This window comes from Balaenoptera musculus, chromosome 19 (assembly GCF_009873245.2).
Source record: "Balaenoptera musculus isolate JJ_BM4_2016_0621 chromosome 19, mBalMus1.pri.v3, whole genome shotgun sequence".
Lineage (NCBI taxonomy): Eukaryota > Metazoa > Chordata > Mammalia > Artiodactyla > Balaenopteridae > Balaenoptera > Balaenoptera musculus.
The window spans coordinates 5,204,861-5,226,626 of record NC_045803.1 but is presented as its reverse complement, the minus strand read 5'-3'; the positions used below and the strand labels follow the sequence as shown (position 1 = coordinate 5,226,626).

The following is a 21,766-nucleotide window of genomic DNA, read 5'->3' as shown; positions in this document are numbered from 1 at the left end:
ACTTAAAATTTTTAACAGCCTTTCAAAAAGCCTCTTTTGAAAAATTATGATTCATATTTATAATCTGATAAATACCTGCACACATTAATTTTCATGAAACAAGTGGAAAATATCCTAGGCAATTCATCTGAACAGTATTTCACAAGTATTTCTAACAGTCATATTGCACCATGAGATCTGTGTGCATCAGGAAGCGGAATGTAGCAAGTGTGTTTTTTATTTATTTAATTAATTAATTAATTAATTTATGGCTGCGTTGGGTCTTTGTTACTGCTCAAGGGCTTTCTCTAGTTGCGGGGAGCGGGGGTTACTCTTCATTGCGGTGCGTGGCTTCTCGTTGCGGTGGCTTCTCTTGTTGGTGGAGCACGGGCTCTAGGCACGTGGGCTTCAGTAGGCACATGGGCTCAGTAGTGGTGGCTCGCGGGCTCTAGAGCAAAGGCTCAGCAGCTGTGACACATAGACTTAGTTGCTCTGCGGCCTGTGGGATCTACCCAGACCAGGGCTTGAACCCAAGTCCCCTGCATTGTAAGGCGGATTCTTCACCACCGAGCAACCAGGGAAGCCCTACGTGGAACCTTTTATCTCATTTACATTTTCAATTCACTTAGACACGCCAGCAAACTGCTGGCAAAAACAGCTTTTTATTGAAACCATTCTCGACTCGTTAGGAGGAAACATCTTAGTTTCCGATATAACTGGCCCAAGCAACGGTAAGCTTTTGCCTTAAAACTGTAGCAAACAGTAAATTAAAACAAGCAGTTTCAAGCTGCAGGGACCAACCTACCCCTCGCCGCCTCTTGCTCCGCCTGCCGGCGCTCCCTGGACTGACAGGGGCTCCCTCCTCGCCCCGCCCCTCGCCGCTAGCGCTCCGCCCAAGCCCCGCCCCCAGAAGCCCTGCTTCTAACTCCGAGCGCGCGCCGTTAATAACGGAAGCGGAAGCGGACAGCGCGGAGAGAAGGTCACCCTGCTGAGAGTAAGTTTTCTTTTCTAGTGTGAATCTGTGCCGCGCGGCCCCCCTTTCTCCATCCTCAGAGTGTGGGGGTCACCAAGGACCGTAAATCCCAGCACCCGGCCCTACGCTCCCAGTAAATCCAGACGTCGCCGTTACAGGTCGGGCATGTTTTCCTTTGGGTTTGAATTCGCTCTGAGGCGGGTCCCGGTGCCCTTGGCTTTTCTGCCTTCGGTCCAGGTAGACACCTCCATTCGCGACATTTTCCTGCTTAAAATCCATTACTGCCTCCGCCCCTTCCCGCCCCCTGTAACGTCCCCTTCCGCGAGGTGGATTCGCGCCCCCCAGCCTCGCCCTCTCGGCCCCTGGAGGGCAGCGCCGGCCGCCCCGCTCCCGGACAGGCCGCGTCCTCTCCCCGGTCCTGGGGTTCTGCAGAGCCCGCCCCTCTCCTGAGACCCCCTCCCTCCCTCCCAGCCCGTCTGTCCTCGCGTCTTCTCAGGCCGGTCCTTCGGCTCCCTCGGCCTCCCCTTCGTAGTCAGCCCTTCCCCTCGCCCGGCGTGGGGGGCGGGGAGTGACCTGGGCCAGGCGTGTGACACCCAGTGTTGTTCCGTCTGAAATTCCACCCCGCTGGAGAATGGTCTCTTCCGGTACGCGGCATGTTATTCCGTCTCCGTCTCTGTAAACATGTGGGCGAGGGGGACCAGGAGAAGCAGAGACAGAGCGACTGAGAGAGAAATAGGAAAGCTGACAGGGTGGAAAGAATGAGGGAGAACGGATGGAGACGCAGAGGATGGCTGAGGAGCTTACAAAGAGACAGTGAAATGAAAGCGACTAAGTAAGCCTTGAAAATAGCAGGTGAATAAAATCGAGAAGTAAATGAAAAAGCCGGATCTCCAGGGATTGGAGAGCAACATAGGGACAGCTGCCCTGGATCAGTGGTAGTAGGGAGAGCGGCAGTGGTGAGGCACTGCACAGAAAGTCTGGGACAGGATAAAAGGTGGAACCGTGGCCTTCAGAGCGTCCTGGTCCTGGGAGAGAAACAGAAGACAACTTGTGGCTAGCAGAGCAGAGGAAGAGAGAGAGCAGGAAGCAAGCACAGCCACCTGGGGTGCCCGAGAGTGGGGAGGAAGGGGGAGTAACAGGGACAGAAGGGGTGTAACGGGCCGGGCAGAGAGGGAGCAGAGGTGGGGGAAGAAAGAGGCAGAAATGTATGGATAGGCCAGCAGGAGCACCAGGAGAGTAGATAAGATCAAAAAGAAGGAGAAGGAAACAGGGAAAGAAATAGACGGGCTTCCCTGGTGGCGCAGTGGTTGAGAATCTGCCTGCCAATGCAGGGGACACGGGTTCGAGCCCTGGTCTGGGAAGATCCCACATGCCGCGGAGCAGCTAGGCCCGTGAGCCACGACTACTGAGCCTGCGCGGCTGGAGCCTGTGCTCCGCAACAAGAGAGGCCGCGACAGTGAGAGGCCCGCGCACCGCGATGAAGAGTGGCCCCCGCTTGCCACAACTAGAGAAAGCCCTCACACAGAAACGAAGACCCAACACAGCCAAAAATAAAAATAAATAAATAAATAAAATTTTTAAAAAAAGAAATAGACAGACAATAAAATGGAAACACATAGTAGTGCAGGTAGGGGGCAAACTGGGTCCAGGTTGGGGGTGAGTTGATTGGATTTGGACGATTAAGTTATGGTATACTGATTTCTGGCTTTAGACGCTAATACATTTGCTTGCTTAAATTATACAGGTGAGGATTTGTATTGCAAAACTGTAAGGTTTGTGCATTTTGTAATTGTTTGTATGACAAGAAAACTTCCCTTTGCAATCCCTCTTCAGCCAAGGGGCAGTGAGTTGACTCAGACAGTTGTGGGTCACCCTCTTCCACTTCCTGGCGTGGGGTAGAGGACAGGGGAGAGACTAGTGGGGCAGGAAATGACTGACTCTCACTACATGGTGCTTCTTTAAAGAAACATTAAAAATTTTGTTTAATGGACTTACTTTTTTCTCTCTGGTTTCTTTACATTTATGTCTTTTTTTTTAACTTTGCATATATCTTAGTGCATTAGATATCTAATTTCCTGCAAATAATTATTAACTTGTGAAATAAGTTTGGTAGCCTTATGTATTCTACTCATGTGATTCTTTTCTAAATATGATAACTCCTCAATTTTTTAAAAACATTGACAGCAGGATCTTTAGATTTAAAAAATTCACAAATTATTTCTTTTTATTGATTCAGATATAATTGACACCTGAGTTCTTCCCCTGCTTTATCTTTATATACTGGTAAAGTTCTTTGGTAACTAGTAAATAATTTTAGACTCTTTTGATGAGTACTTGGTAGATATGTCAGTGATCTTTTATATTAACAGTCAAAACCTAGTTTAACCAGTTAGTCTAATATTTTTTTCCCCTTTTATTCCTCTATTCATGATGAAGAAGTTTGCTCAGATCTTGTTTCTAAGCTGAACGCTTGCAATATTTTATGCACCAGCAACTATGCTTTTTCAATTTTTATTTTTAAATGATTTTACTGTGATTTTTCTGGAAAAGGAGAATTACCTGTTTGGTGTCAGTGTGATCAGACCTTGAAAGAGAAGTTTCCTTTGATCAGGCACCTGAAAGATGGTGTTTTAAATGGGACAGGCGATAAGGACAGGCTCTGCCCACCGACCCCTCAGGATCTCATTTCAGAATTCAGTTACCCCTGATTCTGTTCACTCAACCAGGACTTTCTCAGAAAAGTCTCCCCTCTGGGCCTCAGGGCGCCCACTTGTAACATGGAGATGAGAGACTAGACCAGAAACTCTCAGTCAGAGTAACACTGACCCTGAAGTGATTGGCCAAATTGGGTGTGTGTCTGTGTGTGTCTTCTTTTTCGAGAGAGTGTCTAGTTTTATTTAGAATTGTATATGGGTCCCTGTCTTCCCACAGGGTCGGAGTAGAAGTGACCGTAGTCAGAAATATTTCTCTGCATTAAGTAAATCTGAGGAGAGTTTATGCCAGTTCTGGCACTCAGACCTGCACTGGCTCTTATTTGCCCTCAGGACAAATCCCAGCTCCTCACTGTGGCTCCTCAGCCCTGTGTCCTCCTCAGGGCCCTGCCGGTGTCTCCAGCCTCATCCTGGGAGCTGACCCTTTCTCATGGTTCACTCTGCCCCGGGCACATTCACCTTTTGTCTGTTTCCCAAACACCAAAACGATTTCTGTCTGACATATAGTTCCTGTTCTTACCTTTTGCCTTGAAGTCGCTGTGGCTCAGGCCCTTTGTCTCCCTTCAGCTCTAGGCTCAGAGAGGGCTCCCCACCTCCTCCTGACTATCTGCGTCACATTTTATTGCCTCTGCATCAATCACCTTCCACAGAAATGGCCCTCCCCGTTGATTATTTGCAGTCTTCCTCCTTTGGCGTTCATTGAAGGAGGCACAGTGTTCCTCTTCTTCCCTGGATGGCGGCAGTACTCCCTCTGGGGCTGTGTTTAGTGGGGGTGTGTTTAGTGGCTGGGGCTGTGGGTTGGGCTGAATAATCCTCAGGGGAGACCAGGGGAACAGGGTAGGTGATGAGGATGGTTCCTACGTTTGTTCTGGACGTTTCAACTCTAATTGATTATTACCCCATGTGGCTGCTTAATTACTCAAAATAAGAGCAAAAAGATGCAGGGAGTGCTAACAAAGCCCTACAGAACTGATGTCCTCATGTAGTGTGCTGAGGTGTCCCCATGTTCAGTGTGCTGTGTCACTGCTCTGCTGTAGCCCCCAGTTGTTCCAGGCTGTGCACATACAGGGACCAGTTGCCTCCTTGGTCAGGTGCCTTGACTCCCAGCAGTTCAACTGCTCAGAGTCAGGGATAGTGATTTCACTGTGGTAACTGGGGGCCAAGGTCCAGAACCTAAGGGGGAATGAAGGAGACTTCCCTCAAAGAGTTAGGGTATCCTTTAATTACCTGTGAGCTGGGAGAACAGGAGAGAAGAAACTTGGGGACCATCTGTCTTGGAGACAAGAAATCTGGGGACCGCCTGTCTTTGAGTCTCCCTCACTGAATTCAAATGTCCTTTGTAACTGGACTCTGTAACATTCTTACTTTCTCGTAAGTTTTCCCAGGAGGGCCAACTTTGTTGACCTGCATATTGAATGCCCAGTGTCCTTTCAGTGGCAGCTTGTGTGTATTCCTGTTGCGATGGCTTTCCTGAGAGGTACTGTTGTCCTTTAGCCCTGTTTGCCCATGAGTGCAAGGAGGAGAGGCAGAACAGTGGGAAAATTGGAGGAGAGCCTGCAGGAGGGATATGGCAGCAAGTGTGGGCTTCAAGATGAGCCCAGTGAATGGTGTGTGCATTTGTCCCTTGTGGGCTCAAGGGGTGTGTGGAGCTCCTGGCAAGTAATGTCTCAGTTCTGGCTGGAGCACCTGGAATTGGGTTTATGGGTAGTTGTGGGGTGCATTGCATGGTTTGAGGTGCCATCGTGTCTTAGCTCAGGTTCCCTGGGACCTAGCTGCTGAGACTGAGGTTTCCATGCATTGGTTTAATCTGGTATTTCATGGCCATACGTGAGGAGGAATGAAGGCAGTGGTTTTAGGCACAGAAAATCATTTTCCTCCGATGTTAGAAGTATGGCCTGAGCTGAGCCCACAGGGATTCTTGGGTGCAGGAGGGTGGGTGCCTTGTCCTCAGGCGATGGAGCTAGAGGGTGCCCTACAGCGTCCACTCCGCAAGTGCTTGTGTTGGGTATTCTGGGAGGTAAGAATCATTGTGCAGGGACACTGCTTTGGGAAAGATCTCTGGTGTTCTCCTTACTTGCTGCAAGTAATAAATCCTTCCTGCTCCAGAAAAAAAAAAGAGAGAGAGAAAGAGAGAAATCACTGTGCAGTTTTTAGACTAATATGGAGGTCATTTTGTTGTTTACCTTTGCTACTTTTTAGTATTTTGTGTCGCAGATAAAGAAATTTTCAGTTGCACTGTGAAACATACAAAAGGGGAATTGGAGTGTTGCCTTGGGGGATGTTTGGGTCTCACTGGGGGATGTGCATAGTTGGAAACATCTTTCTTTTATATGTAGGTTTTGAAGATGACAATGTTTGGGCTGTGGTTACTGTGAATGAAAATATGGTATTTTACATCTACCGGTTCCTTGGGTGTCTTATATGTATTTTTCCCTCTGGCATGATTTATTAGAGTTTGGCATGTTTTCTGGTATTTTCTAGCACGATGAGTTGATCATTATGGGTTTTATCGAGACTGTGTTGGACCCCATGAAAGTTTGTAAGTTCAGTTGAGTCCAGAAGGGAAATTATGAGTAGTAAGCTTCAAATGGCAGAAGGTTTTCATTAGGGAGATTTTGCTAGGTATGTTTCTGTGGACAGAACCTGAGAGGGGCCATTAAGTTCTTTAATGTAGGGAGAGATTGTTCCAAGAATCAGAGGGCCAGCAGCACCACAGTGATCAGTAGTACAGAGGCACATTCTTGGGAAGGTGTAGCCGCTGCTTTCTTGCTGCCAGGCCAGTGCTGGTTCCTCTACGGTCCTCTCCCTACCTGTCTCAAAGCGCGCGCACACACACACACACACACACACACACACAGAATAGGGAACGCTTGTGCTTCATTGGTGGGAATGTAAATGGTATGGCTATTACGGAAAACAATTTAGAGATTCCTCTGTCTAGATATCCAAAGGAAATGAAATCATTATATTTAGGTAAATATTTGCAACGTGTTCATCTAATGTTCATCGTGCTGACTATCGTTAATCATACTGTGTTTCTCTATACCTGGTATTTGCTGAGAGAATAATACTTGACTGTTCTTAGCACACAGAAATAAAATGGTCGTTGTGAGTTGATGGACATGTAAAGCACTCTATTGTGAATATTACACAGTGTATACATCTGTCTAATAATCACACTGGACGCCTCATATGCACACCATTGTTATACATCTGTTATGCCTCAGTAAACCTGGAAAATGAAAAGCAAGTGGGAGGGTGTGCTGGGCTTGCCTCCTCTTAGTGCCGCTCAACTCAGGCCTTTCCTCAGATCGATGAAGAATTTTGTATATACGTGTTTTGTACCCTCTGACCAGGGATTCCTCTTCATACTGTCAGTGTGGGGGTCCAACCTTAACAATAGTTAAGGTTCCCGAGAATATTCCAATCTGGATCCCTCACTGAGCATCGTGACTCTGGGTCCCCCCGTTCCTGAGGGCTGAGATCTGGGCTGAGGCTGAGGGGCTCTGCTCTGCGTGGGGATGGATCAGGGCTGGTCTGTGACCTGCAGGGGGTCGTCGGGTCCAGCTGAGGTGCCCGCTGCTGCTGTGTACTTGAGGGCCTCACCAGGAGGGGAGCCTGATCTGAAGGAAAGTGTGGGGAAACTCCCTTGTTGGTCTCTGTGTGGGAGTTTACTGTCCTGAGCCCCTCCTGGGACAGTGGGCAGCAGGGGACTGTCTGTTCCACATGCTGAGGTCTTCCCTGTGTGTGTGGTGGTGACTCAGGAAGGGGGTATGTTGATTCCAAGCATTGAACAGCATGTTTTCCACTTTCAGGATCGACCTCTAAAGACTCTTGTCTGAGAAAGAAGCCCTGAAAAGGAGGGAGAGGAAAGAACAGGAGTCAGAAATGGCTCTTTCTCAGGTAAAGTCATATTCTCAGTTGTTTCTTCTGTCTGTCCTTCCTGAAATGCCCTTCTTTGGACTCGCTGATCTTGTCTGACTCTGAAGTATCCTGCCTGACACCTGTACCGTCACAGTCACCCGGGTCCTTGCCTCAGGGCCTGTCATCTCCACTTAGATCCCGTCTCCCCATGACCCAGTGACCTGGAATTTGTGAAGAGGCTCCGCTGGGTGTAGTCCTGGGCTGGGCTTCACACCCATGGACTGGAGACGTGGTGTCAGTGCTACTGGGCAGCAGGGATTGCTTAGGGCCCCATCAGGATGCACTGTCTGCTGTCTGTCAAGCAGGATAAAGAAGCTGGACATTAATGTGCACAGTATCTGGTAAAATCTGGAAAACAGACCAATGAGAGGTAATTTGTTCTGTCTTTTTAACTTTTTTTTTTTTTTTTGCCATGCCCCACAAAGGCTTGTGGGAACTTGGTTCCCCGACCAGGGATTGAACCCTGGCCCACTGCAGTGAACGCGCCAAGCGCTAACCATTGGATCACCAGGGAATGTTTTATTCCGTTCTTGAGTTTGAACTATGAAATCAACCTAAATCTCTGACAGTGGGAAATTCTTTAAATCACTTTCATCACCTGCATTCCTCAGAGGTTGTCTTTTCACTCTGTGGCTTGTATCCTGTGATACAGAAGTTTTTACCTTTGATGCAAGTAAGGTTCCGTCTTCAGTCTTTTGCTGGTATGTATATAGTTGCTCAGCATCATTGGTTATTGAGACTGTCCTTTCTCCTTTGTGTAGTCTTTGCACCCTTGTCTGTACATTTTGTATATATATTCACTGGATTATTTCTGGTATTCTAATCTCTTCCACTGGGTTATGTGTCTGTGCTTATACCAGTACCACATCATCTTGATTACTTTGTAGTATGTTTTGAAATCTGAAAATGATGTCCATCTTCTTTTTCAAGAGTATTTTGGCTGTTTGGGGCCCCTTGAGATTCCCTATGAATTTTAGTAAGATTTTTTTTTTTTTAACTGCAAAAATTGCCTTTGAAATTTTGACAGGGATTCCATTGAATCTGTAGAACACTTTCAGTAATAAAGTCATTTTAAGAATATTAATTCTTCCAATTCGTGAATACAGGGTGTCTTTTTATTTATTTGTATATCCTTGGATTTCTTTTAGCAACATTTAGTAGTTTTCAGTGTGCAAGTCTTTCACCTCCTTGGGTAATTTTTTCCTAGTCTGTCTCTTGATGCTATAGTAAATAGTATTGTTTTCTAACTTTCTTTTGAATTTGTTCATTGTGTATAGCAAGGCAACTGAGTTTTGTGTGCTGATTTTTTTTTTCCTTTCTCTTTTTTTGGCCATGCCTTGCGGTTTGTGGGATCTTAGTTCCTCCACCAGGTTTTGAACGCAGGGCCATGGCAGTGAAAGTACAGAGTCTTAACCACTGGACTGCTGCGGAATTCCCTGCTGCAATTTTTCCAAAGTTGTTTTTTCTTTGTTTTGTTTTGTTTTGTTTTTTTGGCTGTGTCAGGTGTTGTGGCACTTGGGATCTTCATTGAGGCGTGCGGCATCTTTCGTTGTGGCGTGCAGGGTCTTTCGTTGAGGCACATGCTCTTCGTTGTGGTGCATGGGCTTCTCTCTCTAGTTGTGGCATGCAGGGTTTTTTTTTCTCTCTCTCTAGTTGTGGCACACGGGTTCCAGAGTGCGTGGGCTCTGTAGTTTGCGGCACACAGGCTCTTTCGTTGAGGCGCGCAGGCTTAGTTGCCCTGTGGCATATGGGATCTTAGTTCCCTGACCAGGGATTGAACCCAAGTCCCCTGCCTTGGAAGGTGGATTCTTTACCACTGGACCAACCAGGAAGTCCTTGAAGTTGTTTTTTGAAGTGGTAGTTTTCTCATGGAGCCTTTTTGGTTTGCACATGTAAAACCTTGTCACCTAGAGAAAAAGGTAATTTTACTTCTTTTTCAATTTGTGTAACTTTGATTTCTTTTTCTTGTCTAATGGCTCTGGCTAGGACTCTCAGTACATTCTTGAACAGCAGTACAGGGTTTGCATCTTTCCCCTTTTTTGTTGTAAGCATTTAGCATTGCAGACTTCCCTTTTACTATGGTATTGACTGCCTGTTATAAATTTTGGTATATTGTGTTTTTATTTTCTTTCAGATATTTTTACAATTTCCTTGTGATTTCTTCTTTGACCCATTGCTTCTTTTTTTAAAAAATAAATTTATTTATTTTACTTTTGGCTGTGTTGGGTCTTCATTGCTGCATGTGGGCTTTCTCTAGTTGTGGTGAGCAGGGGCTACTCTTTGTTGTGGTGCGCGGGCTTCTCATTGCGGTGACTTCTCTTGTTGTGGAGCACGGGCTCTAGGCACGTGGGCTTCAGTAGTTGTGGCGCTGGGGCTCTGTAGTTGTGGTGCACGGGCTTAGTTGCTCCGCGGCATGTGGGATCTTCCCGGACCAGGGCTCGAACCTGTGTCCCCTGTGTTGGCAGGCGGATTCGTAACCACCGAGCCACCAGGGAAGCCCGGGCCATCGCTTCTTTAAGAATCAGCTGTTTAATTTGTACATTTTGGGGGTTTTCCTGTTTTCCCTCTGTTCATTATTTCAAGTTTCATTTCATTGTGGTTAGAGAAGATACTTTTTAGATCTCAGTCTCCTTAAATGTGTTAAGATTTGTTTTGTGGCCTAAGATGTTTTGTGGTCTGTCATGGAGAATGTTTCATGTTTGCTTGAGAAGGATGTTTTTTGGTGTTGGGTGGAGTGTTCTGTACATGTCTTTTAGGTACAATTGTTATTTAGTGTAGTTCAAGTTCTCTTTCCTTATAAGTTGTTTCCATGACTAGAGTATTGAAGTCTCATACTGACATTTTGCTGTTGTCTATCTCTGTTGTTTGCTTCCTATTTGGTCAAGCTCTAATGTTAGATGTATATATATTTATAATTGTTATATCTTCCTGGTGAATTGACTGTTTTATTATATAATATCCTTTGTCTCTTGTGTCAGTTTTTGTCTTTATTTTTTCTGATGTAATATAGTCACCCCTGCTATCTTTAGGTTGGACTGTCTTTTCACATCCTTTCTCTGTTCTTAGATTTCTGTGTCCTTAGATTTGTGAATGTTCGCAGTTCCAGCTCTCTGACACACTCTCTCTGTGTTTCTTGTTCTTGTTCTTTGTTTTCCTCCTGTTACTTCCTCTAGTGGTCCCTGCTCAGGCACCCTGTGTAGTGGTGAAAGGCAGGCGCCCTGGCCAGCCCCCTTCACTCCACTGTAACTCCAGAGGGAATGCGTTAAGTTTCCTTCTAATCATGACGTTTGGTGAAATATTCTTCCTTAATTACAATATGCTTTTTTCCATATTCTTTTTAGTCATGATATTTAATTCTCCAAGTAGTTTTTAACTTTACTATTGTGATAATTTTTTTCTTAATCTCTTAAATTAGTGTATAATGGTAATAACTTTTCTAATTTTGAGTCAGTGTTTTATGTGTGAAATACAGAAATAAACTCTGCTTTGCATTTGTTAATACCTACCTATGTCAATTTTGTGGTTTAAATTGTATTTATGTATGGGTATTCAACAGACATTGCAGTTAAAGGATCCTATTTTTTTCATGTTAGTACCATTTAGTACAGTTGATACTTTTTCATTGTTCCAAAGTTGCTGAAATTCACATAAATAAAAATGATGATGAAAAAAATCATGCAATAATATATCCAGAGACAACTTCTCTCGTTTCAGTTATTTGTGCATTTACATGTGTGTCCATGAGATCATGGATGTGCAAGTCCATGGTTTTGATAAAAGACATCATAATTTTATATCTATGTACTGCATTGCAGTTGAAATTACATCAAAAATATATTACATGGCCTTGAATTTTTCCTACACTATCCTGTTAATGGTTCAAATACTAGTAAGATTACTAACATGGGGCTTCCCTGGTGGCGCAGTGGTTGAGAATCCGCCTGCTAATGCAGGGGACACGGGTTCGAGCCCTGGTCTGGGAAGATCCCACATGCCGCAGAGCAACTAGGCCCGTGAGCCACAACTACTGAGCCTGTGCGTCTGGAGCCTGTGCTCTGCAACAAGACAGGCCGCGATAGTGAGAGGCCCGTGAACCGCAATGAAGAGTGGCCCCCGCTTGCCACAACTAGAGAAAGCCCTCGCACAGAAACGAAGACCCAACACAGCCAAAAATAAATAAATAAATTAATTAATTAAAGAAAAAAAAAGATTACTAACATGTTGTATGTGTGTGTGTGTGCGCGCGCATGTGCCTACATCTATAATGACCTTTTACTGCCTTTCATGTTGTTCAACTTCTTTCAAGTTTTCTGGGAGAATTCTCTGGCAATGTGCTTCCAATGCTCTTCTGTTACTTCAGTTTTTGCTTCTTTATCTTCAGTTCAAGACTGCATCCACCTTAATTCAGCTGCTTGCTGTGTCATTTCTTAGCTTGAACTAAGTTGAGTTTCTTCAAATGTCTCTGACAGTTTTCTCCTCTGCAGGATGGGAACAGATCTTTCTCTACTGAGCTACAATGTTGACTAAAAAGTTCATATCTGTAAAGCATTTAGAGTAATGCTTAGCATCTGTGAAGTATTCAAACACCTTTAGTCATTGCTGTTATTATCGTCATTGTAATTTAAGATTTTGATTTTTTTTTTAAAGCACTGTGGACTTTGTCATCTCTAAAGCCACCACTCATAGTGTAGTTCATCTAGATTTTGAATAGCACTCGGTGTGTAAGACATAATCTAACACTTCTGGATAGAGAACTCACTGTTGAATTTTATTTATATGTATTTCATGTATTGTCCACAAAAATGAAAAATACACATTGATTACAGGTTATCATAATCTCTATGAAAAAGCATAAGAAATTAAAATTAGAGACCCATAATTTCCCCAGATATCTTTATATGGATCTGTCAGAATACATACTTCAACTTGATCTTTTCACCTCTTCTCATTTTGTGTGAAAATAAGAATTCTCCTCATGGCCCCTTGGTGAAATGTGTTTTCATTTCAGGCACAGTTGACCTTCAAGGATGTGGCCATCACATTCTCTCAGGAGGAGTGGGAATGCCTGGACCCTGCTCAGAGGGCCTTGTACAGGGACGTGATGCTGGAGACCTACAGGAACCTGGTCTCCCTGGGTGAGGATAACTTCCCTCCAGAAGTTGGGATCTGCTCTTAAGTATCTTTGCATTTTCCATTGTGTGCCTCCTGGGAGCCCCTGTTTTGCTTGACTGATCTGAAATCCTTGTTGATTCAGAAATGGAAAGCTTCAGGATGCAGCATCAGGAGTTTAAATCTACCTTTTCCTGTGATGACCTGCCCACTTCATGATACATCAGGAGTTGTTCCAGAGCTTACATATGTGTAAAGCTCAATGGGAAACTTTTAATATACCCATTTTCCTGTTTCCTACCCCTGTGCATTTGATTTAGAAGTTTTAGGAAAAGAGCTACGTTTCTGCACATTATACTGTTCCCTGTGTATTCAGGAGGTAAAGAGCAGGTCAGTTTTTCGAAATATTTTTCTGTTTCCATCTGTAGTCACCTCAATTCTCAGTTGAGCAAGAGACCAGGATTCTGGAAAAGCCACAGCAAATCATGTTTCCTTCCTCTTATGTGGAGGAATTGCTGTTTCTTATCTGAATATTTTACCCACTTTGTAATGAGAGAGAGCCCTGGGCTGTGAAGAGTGATCTGAATACCTCTGGGGATGTATCAAAGTGTGAACACAGGTCAGATCTCAGAAGGGCCGAGGGGAAGCCTCATTATTAATAGTGTTTGGAGACCTTCCCCTCATCAGAGAGTTCTGTGGGAATACAAAAATTTACTTGTTATTTGAACTCTCAGAGGAAATTTTTCTTCTCCGTAACTTTTCCCTCTTTCCTTCCGCATGTGAAATGTGTTCTTTCACCCTCCAGTGGTGCTGCAGCTCCTACAGAGACCGAGGCAAGGTCTTTATCACGATCTACAACACTCTGCCATCTGGCTTCTGTGAGCTCCTGTTGCTTGACTTAGCAGAGCATGAGGTGGACTTTTTCAAAGGGGCCTCTTGCCCCCTCATCTCTCCTTCTCAACTTCATTCCATTGGATGCTCAGTTCTCAGTCCACATAGATAAGAGCTGATGCCTTCAGGCTCCAATCCCGGAACCTTTCCCAGTTCCATCCCCATTGGATGTTTTTAGGAGACCTCATCAGAACATGGGAGACACTGGCTGCTCTTTGATTCCATGTGGCACCTCATAACCTGCATGGAGCTGTCTCAAGCCCCGTCTGCCTGTTTAGATCCCCCGTGCATTTCTTCTGTTCTGCTTTGGCCACATTCTTCAGGCTTGTGTGTAACAGGGAGGTGCATTCTATCTTCCGTAATTATTACTTAGGAAAACTAAGGACAGTGGACAGAGAGATCACCTCTTTGATCCCCAGTCCTACTGAGGAGCATATATCTGTCTTTCAGGCTCTTAGTTTGGCATCTGTGGCTAGAGCACATGGTTCCATCTGAAGGTTCTGTGATGTCTGACGCACATATCTCATATTTTTTTCACTCCTCTACTGCTCTACCTAGTCTGGGAATGTATTCTCTTCCTGATTTCATACTCTCCTAAGTTTGTGTGATTTTGCCTCTGAAACTTGTTTATGAAATACATAGAACTAGGCTCTGAAATTTTATCCAGAATCTTTGGTGTGATAATCCACCCTTTGTTAATCAACAACTTCTGGTGGACTTTCTATAGAGTGGGTTTACTGGGTGACAGATAATTTTGAATGAGAATAGTATCCCTCATATATTGTAATATTTTCCTGCCATATAGAAAATCACCACTTAAAGCTATAGTGAAGTGGTCTGCATATTCTATGATATGAAATAGAAAGTATCACCAGAGCCTGGCTGATAAATCTTTCCAGGTTTTTTTCTGGTTTTGAGCAATGTCACAAAAGCCTGTCTCAAGGGCACTGTGATAGTGGTGTTCACATGTACTATGACCATCCTCTTTCACCCTCAGTAAATGGTGAAGAGGAATTTCTCCTCAGGATAACATTGCCCAAGTTCACATCCTCCTATTTGTGAGGCTGTCGTGTAAACTGTTGTTGACACCATTTTGGGGTCACCTGTGTGCTATTGTTCTTTCAACATCAACAGCTAATTTTGAAACATCTAAATCAGAGAACTTATGAAGTGGAGTGATACCTTCAATCTGAACCATAATTCGTTTTGTTTAATGGACTGCCCTTCCCCCATTGAGTGGTCCTGATATTCCTGTGGAACATCATTTGACCACGTACACAAGAGTTTATTTCTCATGTCTCTGTTGTATGCCGCTGGTCTCTCTCTGTCTTTATGCTAGTACCATACTGCTTTGGTTAGTTTAGGTTTCTAAGAATTTTGAAATAATTGTGAAACCTCCAACTTCATTCTTTTCAACCTTGGTTTTGCTATTGAGTGTCTTTTGAGATTGCATTTGAATCTTAGGATGGATTTATCTGTTTCTTCGAGACACACTATTGGGATTTTATTAGGGATTGCATTGAATCTGTTGATCACTTAGGGTAGTATTTACATACTGACAATATTTACTTCTAATCCATGAACTTGGGATATCTTTGCATTAATTTGTGTCTTTTCAAATATTTTTCAGCTGTGTTTTTAGTTTATAGTGCATATATCTTTCCCTTCTGTAAAGTTTTGACAAGTACTTTATTTTTTTGATGGTGTTGTAAATGGAATTGTTTTCTGAATTTCCTTCTTGATTTTTTATTGTCAATGTATAGAAACAGTATTGATTTTTGTTTGTCAATTTTATATATTGTCATCTTTCTGAGTTCATTATTTCTATCAATTTTTTTTTAAGAATCTTCACAGATTTTTATTTATTTATTTTTATTTTTATTTATTTATTTTTTTGCCGTGTTGCACGGCTTGTGGGATCTTAGTTCCCATACCAGGGATCGAACCCAGGCCTCCAGCAGAGGAAGCATGGAGTCCTAACCACTGGACCACCAGGGAATTCCCCAGGGTTTTTTACTTACCAGATCATTTCATTTGTCAAAAGAGATAGTTTTGCTTCTTTTTGCTATTGGAATTGTTGTTTTTATGTCTTTTTCTGCTACCTACGTGTACTTGCTAGGAATTCCAGTAATTTTTTTTTAGAAATACTGAGTGCAAGTGTCCTTGTCTTTTTCTTGATCTTAGAGGAAAAGCTTTAAGTCATTCCCCATTGAGTATGATGTTAGCTGTGGGCTTTTAATACATGTCCTTTACTATGTTGAGGTCATCTTTTCCTATTTCTAGTTTACTGAGTGTTTTTGTCATGTTTTTAGCGTTTCCCCGTGAGGACACCTCTGGTAATTGGGAGGCTCCTTCCAGCTCAATCTCAATGCAATGTAAGAAGGAGGAGGGGAGTCGCAGGCCAGGAAATTGTCATGAACTTTCCTGCATTTTTCGGTTTAGCGTTTTCAGGATAGGCAATTGCCTGGGTGCTGCCACTTTTCTTACTGGTTTGTAGAGTTTTCCCAAATTCTTTTTTGTTTATTGTTTTTAACTTGGCTTCCTCATGGCTCTAATGAGTGCCTGTGGTTTACTGTTCTGCTGACATCACTCCTCACGGTTTTGTTTTTCTTTGCAGAGTTTGTGTTAAGAAATTTAATGATATGATTTTCAGTATTTAGAGAGGCCAGCTAAAAGAACACTGTCATGTTTAATAACAAGGAGTGTTAACATAAACATTTTATATACCAAATTATGTTATGTAATCGATATTTTAGTCACATTTGTTTCTTTCTTTGCTTACTTAACTATTGTGATCCTATCCTGAAATTGCTCAGGCTTTCTCAAACGCTTTCTGCTATCTTTGTTTCCCCATACAAACCCTGCTCACCCAGCCAGGAGATCTTCATTCTGAAATCATGATCTCCCTACTTTACAGTAGTGTTGATCTGATTACTTTGTTCTGCATGTGTGTGTACAGAATAGACTGATCCGTCTCCTTCTGGTGGTCTTCTCCTGGTTTTTCCTTCTGCTTTCTGCTAAGAACATTATTGCACCATCTCCTTGAATATTATACATGTTTTTATTGAATATGTGCATGGAAATACAGCTGTTGGAATTTGATACCTTACATAGCAAATAGTGTAATAGATTTAAAGTTAATTTCTTTCTACAGTGTTTAAATCTCTTTCAGTTCTTCCCATACTCATAGTATAATTCCCATGGTTAGAAAACTCTGTGCTCCACTCAGGCCCTTTCTCAGTCCTGACCTTTCCTTACATGGCACCTTGATGTGGATGGAAAGATTGTTATTTCCTAGCACATTTAAGTTATTCTCCTGAACTTCCCAATTTCTACAGCACTCCTTCACCCATCCCTCCACCTTCCACATCACTCACACTGTAAAAATAATGCCTCTTTATATATTGAACAACTGTCTCATGACACAACCTAAATCATTTTGTGTGTAGCTGTGATGGCTCAGAAACCATTTCCAGGAGGGGTGGCTGAATAACCTTAGCAGTTATCCAGCTCACTTCCTGCATCTCCCTTGAAGTTTTCTTTCTCAACTCCTGACATTTGTTGTAGTATTTTGTAATCTATACTGCTTGGGTGGGCGGTCATGTTTAAGAATATGTTGTCTCAGTCTATTGGTCAAGGTTCACATCATGGTTCTCACTACTTTCTGCATCAATTGGGGTCATGTACATAAACCTGTGATTCCACTGTCCTTACTTAAAAAATTCTGATAATTTTCCTCAAGCCTTTCAAAAGAAACTAGTAATGTTAGACGGCTTGAAATAGTGGGGGGGTTTTGGGGGGGGTTTGTTTGTTTGTTTTTTTGGCCACACCACGCTGCTTGCGGGATCTTACTTTCTCAACCAGGAGTGGAACCTGGGCCCGTGGCAGTGAAAGTGCTGAATTCTAACCACTGGACTGCCAGGGAATTCCCAGAAATAGTGCATTTTTTATATTAATGAATCAAAAGTGGCTTTTGTATAAAAAAGCTATATTAATATTCTGGCATGTTTATTATGATGTCCCTTTTTTTGCCTTATATATTGTATGCCTTTCTTTTGCAATTTGTTGCATGAACCTAGTTAAATAAATTCACAAATTGCTCTCTCTTCATTACATATATTTTGGAGCCAATGAACTGGATATTTTAGGGCACTGAACAGGTAGAGAGTTGTTCTATTTAATGGCTGTTAATATAACTGGAGAATATTTCATTTATTGATATTTAATTGTCATGTACAGAAGGTGGTCTTTCAGAATGTTTTATGCTTCTTCCTGGGTACATAGCTTTACAACACATTTTTAGAAGAACATTTTGTTTTTTAAAATACTGTTTTATCATATTCACCATTTTCTCTAAGCTATATTTGTTTCCCAATTGGAAACCGCCACTCCTTGAGATTATTCATTGAATAAGTTAGTTTTGGATTATTTACTGTTACAGTTATTTACTGTCTGTTTTTTTAGCATTCATTTCTATTTAACAAGTATGCACAATATATGTATAGTATAATATTCTTTTCTCCTCAGTTACGAGGCACCAGTATGTTTACTGCTAATTGGTATGTGCTTTGGTGTCATGGTTGAAAAATACACTTTCTTTGATAGCTAACAGAAGTTTTTCCAATGTGAGTGTTTTTATCATAGGTTGTTTGAAAATTGGGTGCCCTAAATTTAAGTGGAATTACCTCGGATCACTTTATCTTTAGTAAAGAATCATTCCTTTTGTGTTTGTAAACGTTTTAATATCATGGTTGGGAATTTTCATAACTCTGTTTTGTGTAAGTACTAATTTTGGTGTAATATGTATTTAACATGAACTATTTACTTATGAATTGGGATGAATAGGATACTTATGGTTCTTTATGTCTTGTAGATATCTCTCACGTACATGTGATCAAGAAATTACAACTAAATGCAAACACTGATAGAGCAGAAGTATTCCAAACACTGATATTGGGAAGACATGAAAGGAATAAAATCAAGCATTTTTACCTCAGGGAAATCCAGGAAAATATACATGACTTTGAGTCTCAGCCAAGAGATGAGGAAAGAAATTATAAAGGAATGCCTATAAAACGTAACAAAAAGCTGACTGATAAGAGAGATCGGCATGGTAGAAGCATTGCAGGAATCAAGCCTATGGAAAACAGGCTGGCATTAAGCTTTCAGGATGAACTGCATATTTTCAAAAGTGAAGAGAAAATTGATGAATTTAATCAAGCTGACAAGAGTATCAGCATTAGTGCCTCATTTTCACCACTTCAAGGAACTTCTACTGTCCAAACCACCATTTCTAATTCACATGAGAATGATTTTATGCATCCTTCAATACTGACACAAGACCAGAGTGCATGCATGGAAAGCCCTTACAAATGTAACCAGTGTGGCAAAACCTTTCATCGGGGCTTAAATCTCACTCAGCATCAGTTGATCCATACAAAAGAGAAAATATTTAATTGTGATGTATGTTGCAAAGGCTTTAGTCGAAATTCAGACCTTGCAATTCATCGAACAATTCATACTGAAGAGAAATCTTACAAATATAACGAGTGTGGCAAAACCCTTAATCATGGCTTGCACCTCACTGGACATCAGATAATCCATACAAAAGAGAACTTATATAAATGTGATGTATGTGAAAAAGTGTTTAGTCAAAGTTCATACCTTGCAGTTCATCAGAGAATTCATACTGGAGAGAAACCATACAAATGTAATGAATGTGGCAAGGTCTTTAGTCAGAATTCATACCTTGCAAAACATCGCAGAATTCATACTGGAGAGAAACCTTACAAATGTAATGAGTGCGGCAAGGCTTTTAGTCAAAAAGGAAACCTTGCAAGTCATCAGAGAATTCATACTGGAGAGAAACCTTACAAATGTAATGAGTGTGGTAAGGTATTTAGTATTAGATCAACCCTTGTCAGTCATCAGATAATTCATACTGGAGAGAAACACTACAAATGTAATGAGTGTGGCAAAACCTTTTATTTTGGCTCACACCTCATACAACATCAAATCATCCATTCAGGAGATAAGCCATATAAGTGTGACGTATGTGGCAAAGTCTTCGGTCAAAATTCATACCTTGCAGTTCATCGGAGAATTCATACTGGGGAGAAACCTTACCAATGTAAAGACTGTGGCAAAATCTTTAATCACAGCTCAAACCTCAGGAGACATCAGATCATCCATACAGGACAGAAGTTATGTAAATGTGATATATGTGGCAGAGTCTTTAGTTATAATTCATACCTTGCAATTCACCGGAGGGTTCACACTGGAGAGAAACCTTACAAATGCAGTGAGTGTGGCAAGGTCTTCAATCGGAATTCAAACCTCGTAATTCATCAGAGAGTTCATACTGGAGAGAAGCCTTACAAGTGTAAGGAGTGTGGCAGCTGCTTTAGTCGGAAAGGAAACCTTGCAAAGCATCAGAGTGTTCACACGAAAGCGAAACCTTGCGGAAGTGAAGACTGTTGAGACCCTTTACTGAGATCTCAGCTCTCACTACACATCAGGTAATAAATACAAAGGGGGGATCACAGTCACGTGATGTATGTGGGAAGGTCTTCACTCAAAATTGACACTTTGGGCTTCCCTGGTGGCGCAGTGGTTGAGAATCCGCCTGCCGATGCAGGGGACACGGGTTCGAGCCCTGGTCCGGGAAGATCCCACATGCTGCGGAGCAGCTAAGCCCGTGCGCCACGACTCCTGAGCCTGTGCTCTAGAGCCCGCGAGCCACAACTACTGAGCCCGCGTGCCACAACTACTGAAGTCTGTGCACCTAGAGCCCATGCTCTGCAACAAGAGAAGCCACCGCAATGAGAAGCCTGCGCACCACAACGAAGAGTGGCCCCCGCAATGAAGACCCAATGCAGCCTTAAATAAATAAATAAATAAATAAATAAATAAATAAATAAATAAATAAATAAATAAATAAATTTTTGAAAAATCCTTAAAAAAAAAACAAAACAAAATTGACACTTTAAATTCATGGGAGATTCATAGTGGAGAGAAACTATGCACATGTCATGAGTGTGGCAAAGCCTCACCATCACATAATGTATACTGGACAGAAACTCTAGAAATGTATTGAATTTCTCAAAGTCTTCAGTCAAAATTCATACCTTAAGGTGCACTGAAGTTTCATATTGGAAAGCTGCCTGACAAATATGATGAGTGTGAAAAATCCGTCAGTGTGCTTAGAAGCTTATCTTACTGTCAGGTAATCCACATTGATGACGAACTTCAAGCAAGGGTTTTAGCAGCTGTCCACATCTTAGGCTTCACTGAAAATATCATTCTGGAGAGAAACTGGGTAGGTGTGTTTAGTATGACCAGTCCTTAGACAAGGAAGTCATTCACCAAAGAATTCATTCTGGAGATTACCTCACAAATGCTATGAATGGGCAAAACCTTTACTCAGGGCTCACATCCCGCCAATCATCAGATAATCCATACTGGGGAGAACATTACAGATGTACCAAATGTGGCAAAGTTTCAAGTTAGTGCTCACTTGTCACTAGATATTGGAATATTTATCCTGGAGAGAAACCACTCAAATATTATGTGTGTGGTAAGGATTTTACACAAAGATCACAAGATGGGAAGGTACTGGAACTATCCCTTACTAATGCAACTAGTGTGGCAAAATCTTTACCTTGAGTTCAAATATTAGGCAACAGTGGAGAGTCCACTGAAGAGAAACACTACAAATGTATGAGCAGAGGCTTTATCCTGGCTGCACAATTCACCAGACTTCTCAATATATATCTGTGAGAGGAACCACATGAACTAATGTGTGTGCTAAGGCTTGTACCTAAAGATGAAATTTCTGAAACATAGAGGATTTAGTTTGGAGAGCAACGTTTCAAATGTAATGAATGTTGTAAAAGTTTTCATCAGGTATCTACACCTTTAGCGTAATGATAAAATTCATACAGGTCGGAAACTATAGAGATTTACTGAACGTGGAAAGAACTTGACGAAACGATGCGTCCTGAGGTTTCACCACAGAACTCATATGAGGGATAATCCTTACAAATGTAATGAATTAGGTAAATTTTTTGTGCCATTCTTAAATCAGCCTACATATCAGAGAATCTATACTAGGCATAAGTACTTCTCCAGGATTAATGTGAGATTGTTATGTACCTTAGAATCATTACAAGTCACAGTA

The 21,766-nt window shown here is 42.3% G+C and overlaps 1 protein-coding gene and 1 pseudogene across 2 annotated transcripts; one reads left to right on the top strand and one right to left on the bottom strand.

Annotated features, from left to right (window-relative positions):
- LOC118885142 overlaps window positions 1-21,766 on the bottom strand; it is a 584,965-nt pseudogene that overhangs the window by 202,804 nt on the left and 360,395 nt on the right.
- On the top strand, window positions 934-20,270 carry LOC118885094 (zinc finger protein 160-like). Of its 2 annotated transcripts, XM_036833450.1 has the most exons (4): window positions 934-973; window positions 7,479-7,566; window positions 12,596-12,722; window positions 18,461-20,270. In XM_036833450.1, exons 2-4 carry the CDS (start codon window positions 7,552-7,554, stop codon window positions 20,065-20,067), a joined length of 1,749 nt encoding a protein of 582 aa, XP_036689345.1. In that variant the 5' UTR covers window positions 934-973; window positions 7,479-7,551; the 3' UTR covers window positions 20,068-20,270. The 2 variants fall into 2 exon arrangements, with proteins under 2 accessions (XP_036689345.1, XP_036689346.1); XM_036833451.1 differs by lacking the exon at window positions 12,596-12,722 and having other exon boundaries at window positions 937-973.

Bases quoted from the DNA above. Each gene is read 5' to 3' on its own strand.
- LOC118885094 (XM_036833450.1), top strand. The intron at 12,723-18,460 runs GTGAGGATAACT...TATGTCTTGTAG, and splicing joins CAGGAACCTGGTCTCCCTGG to ATATCTCTCACGTACATGTG.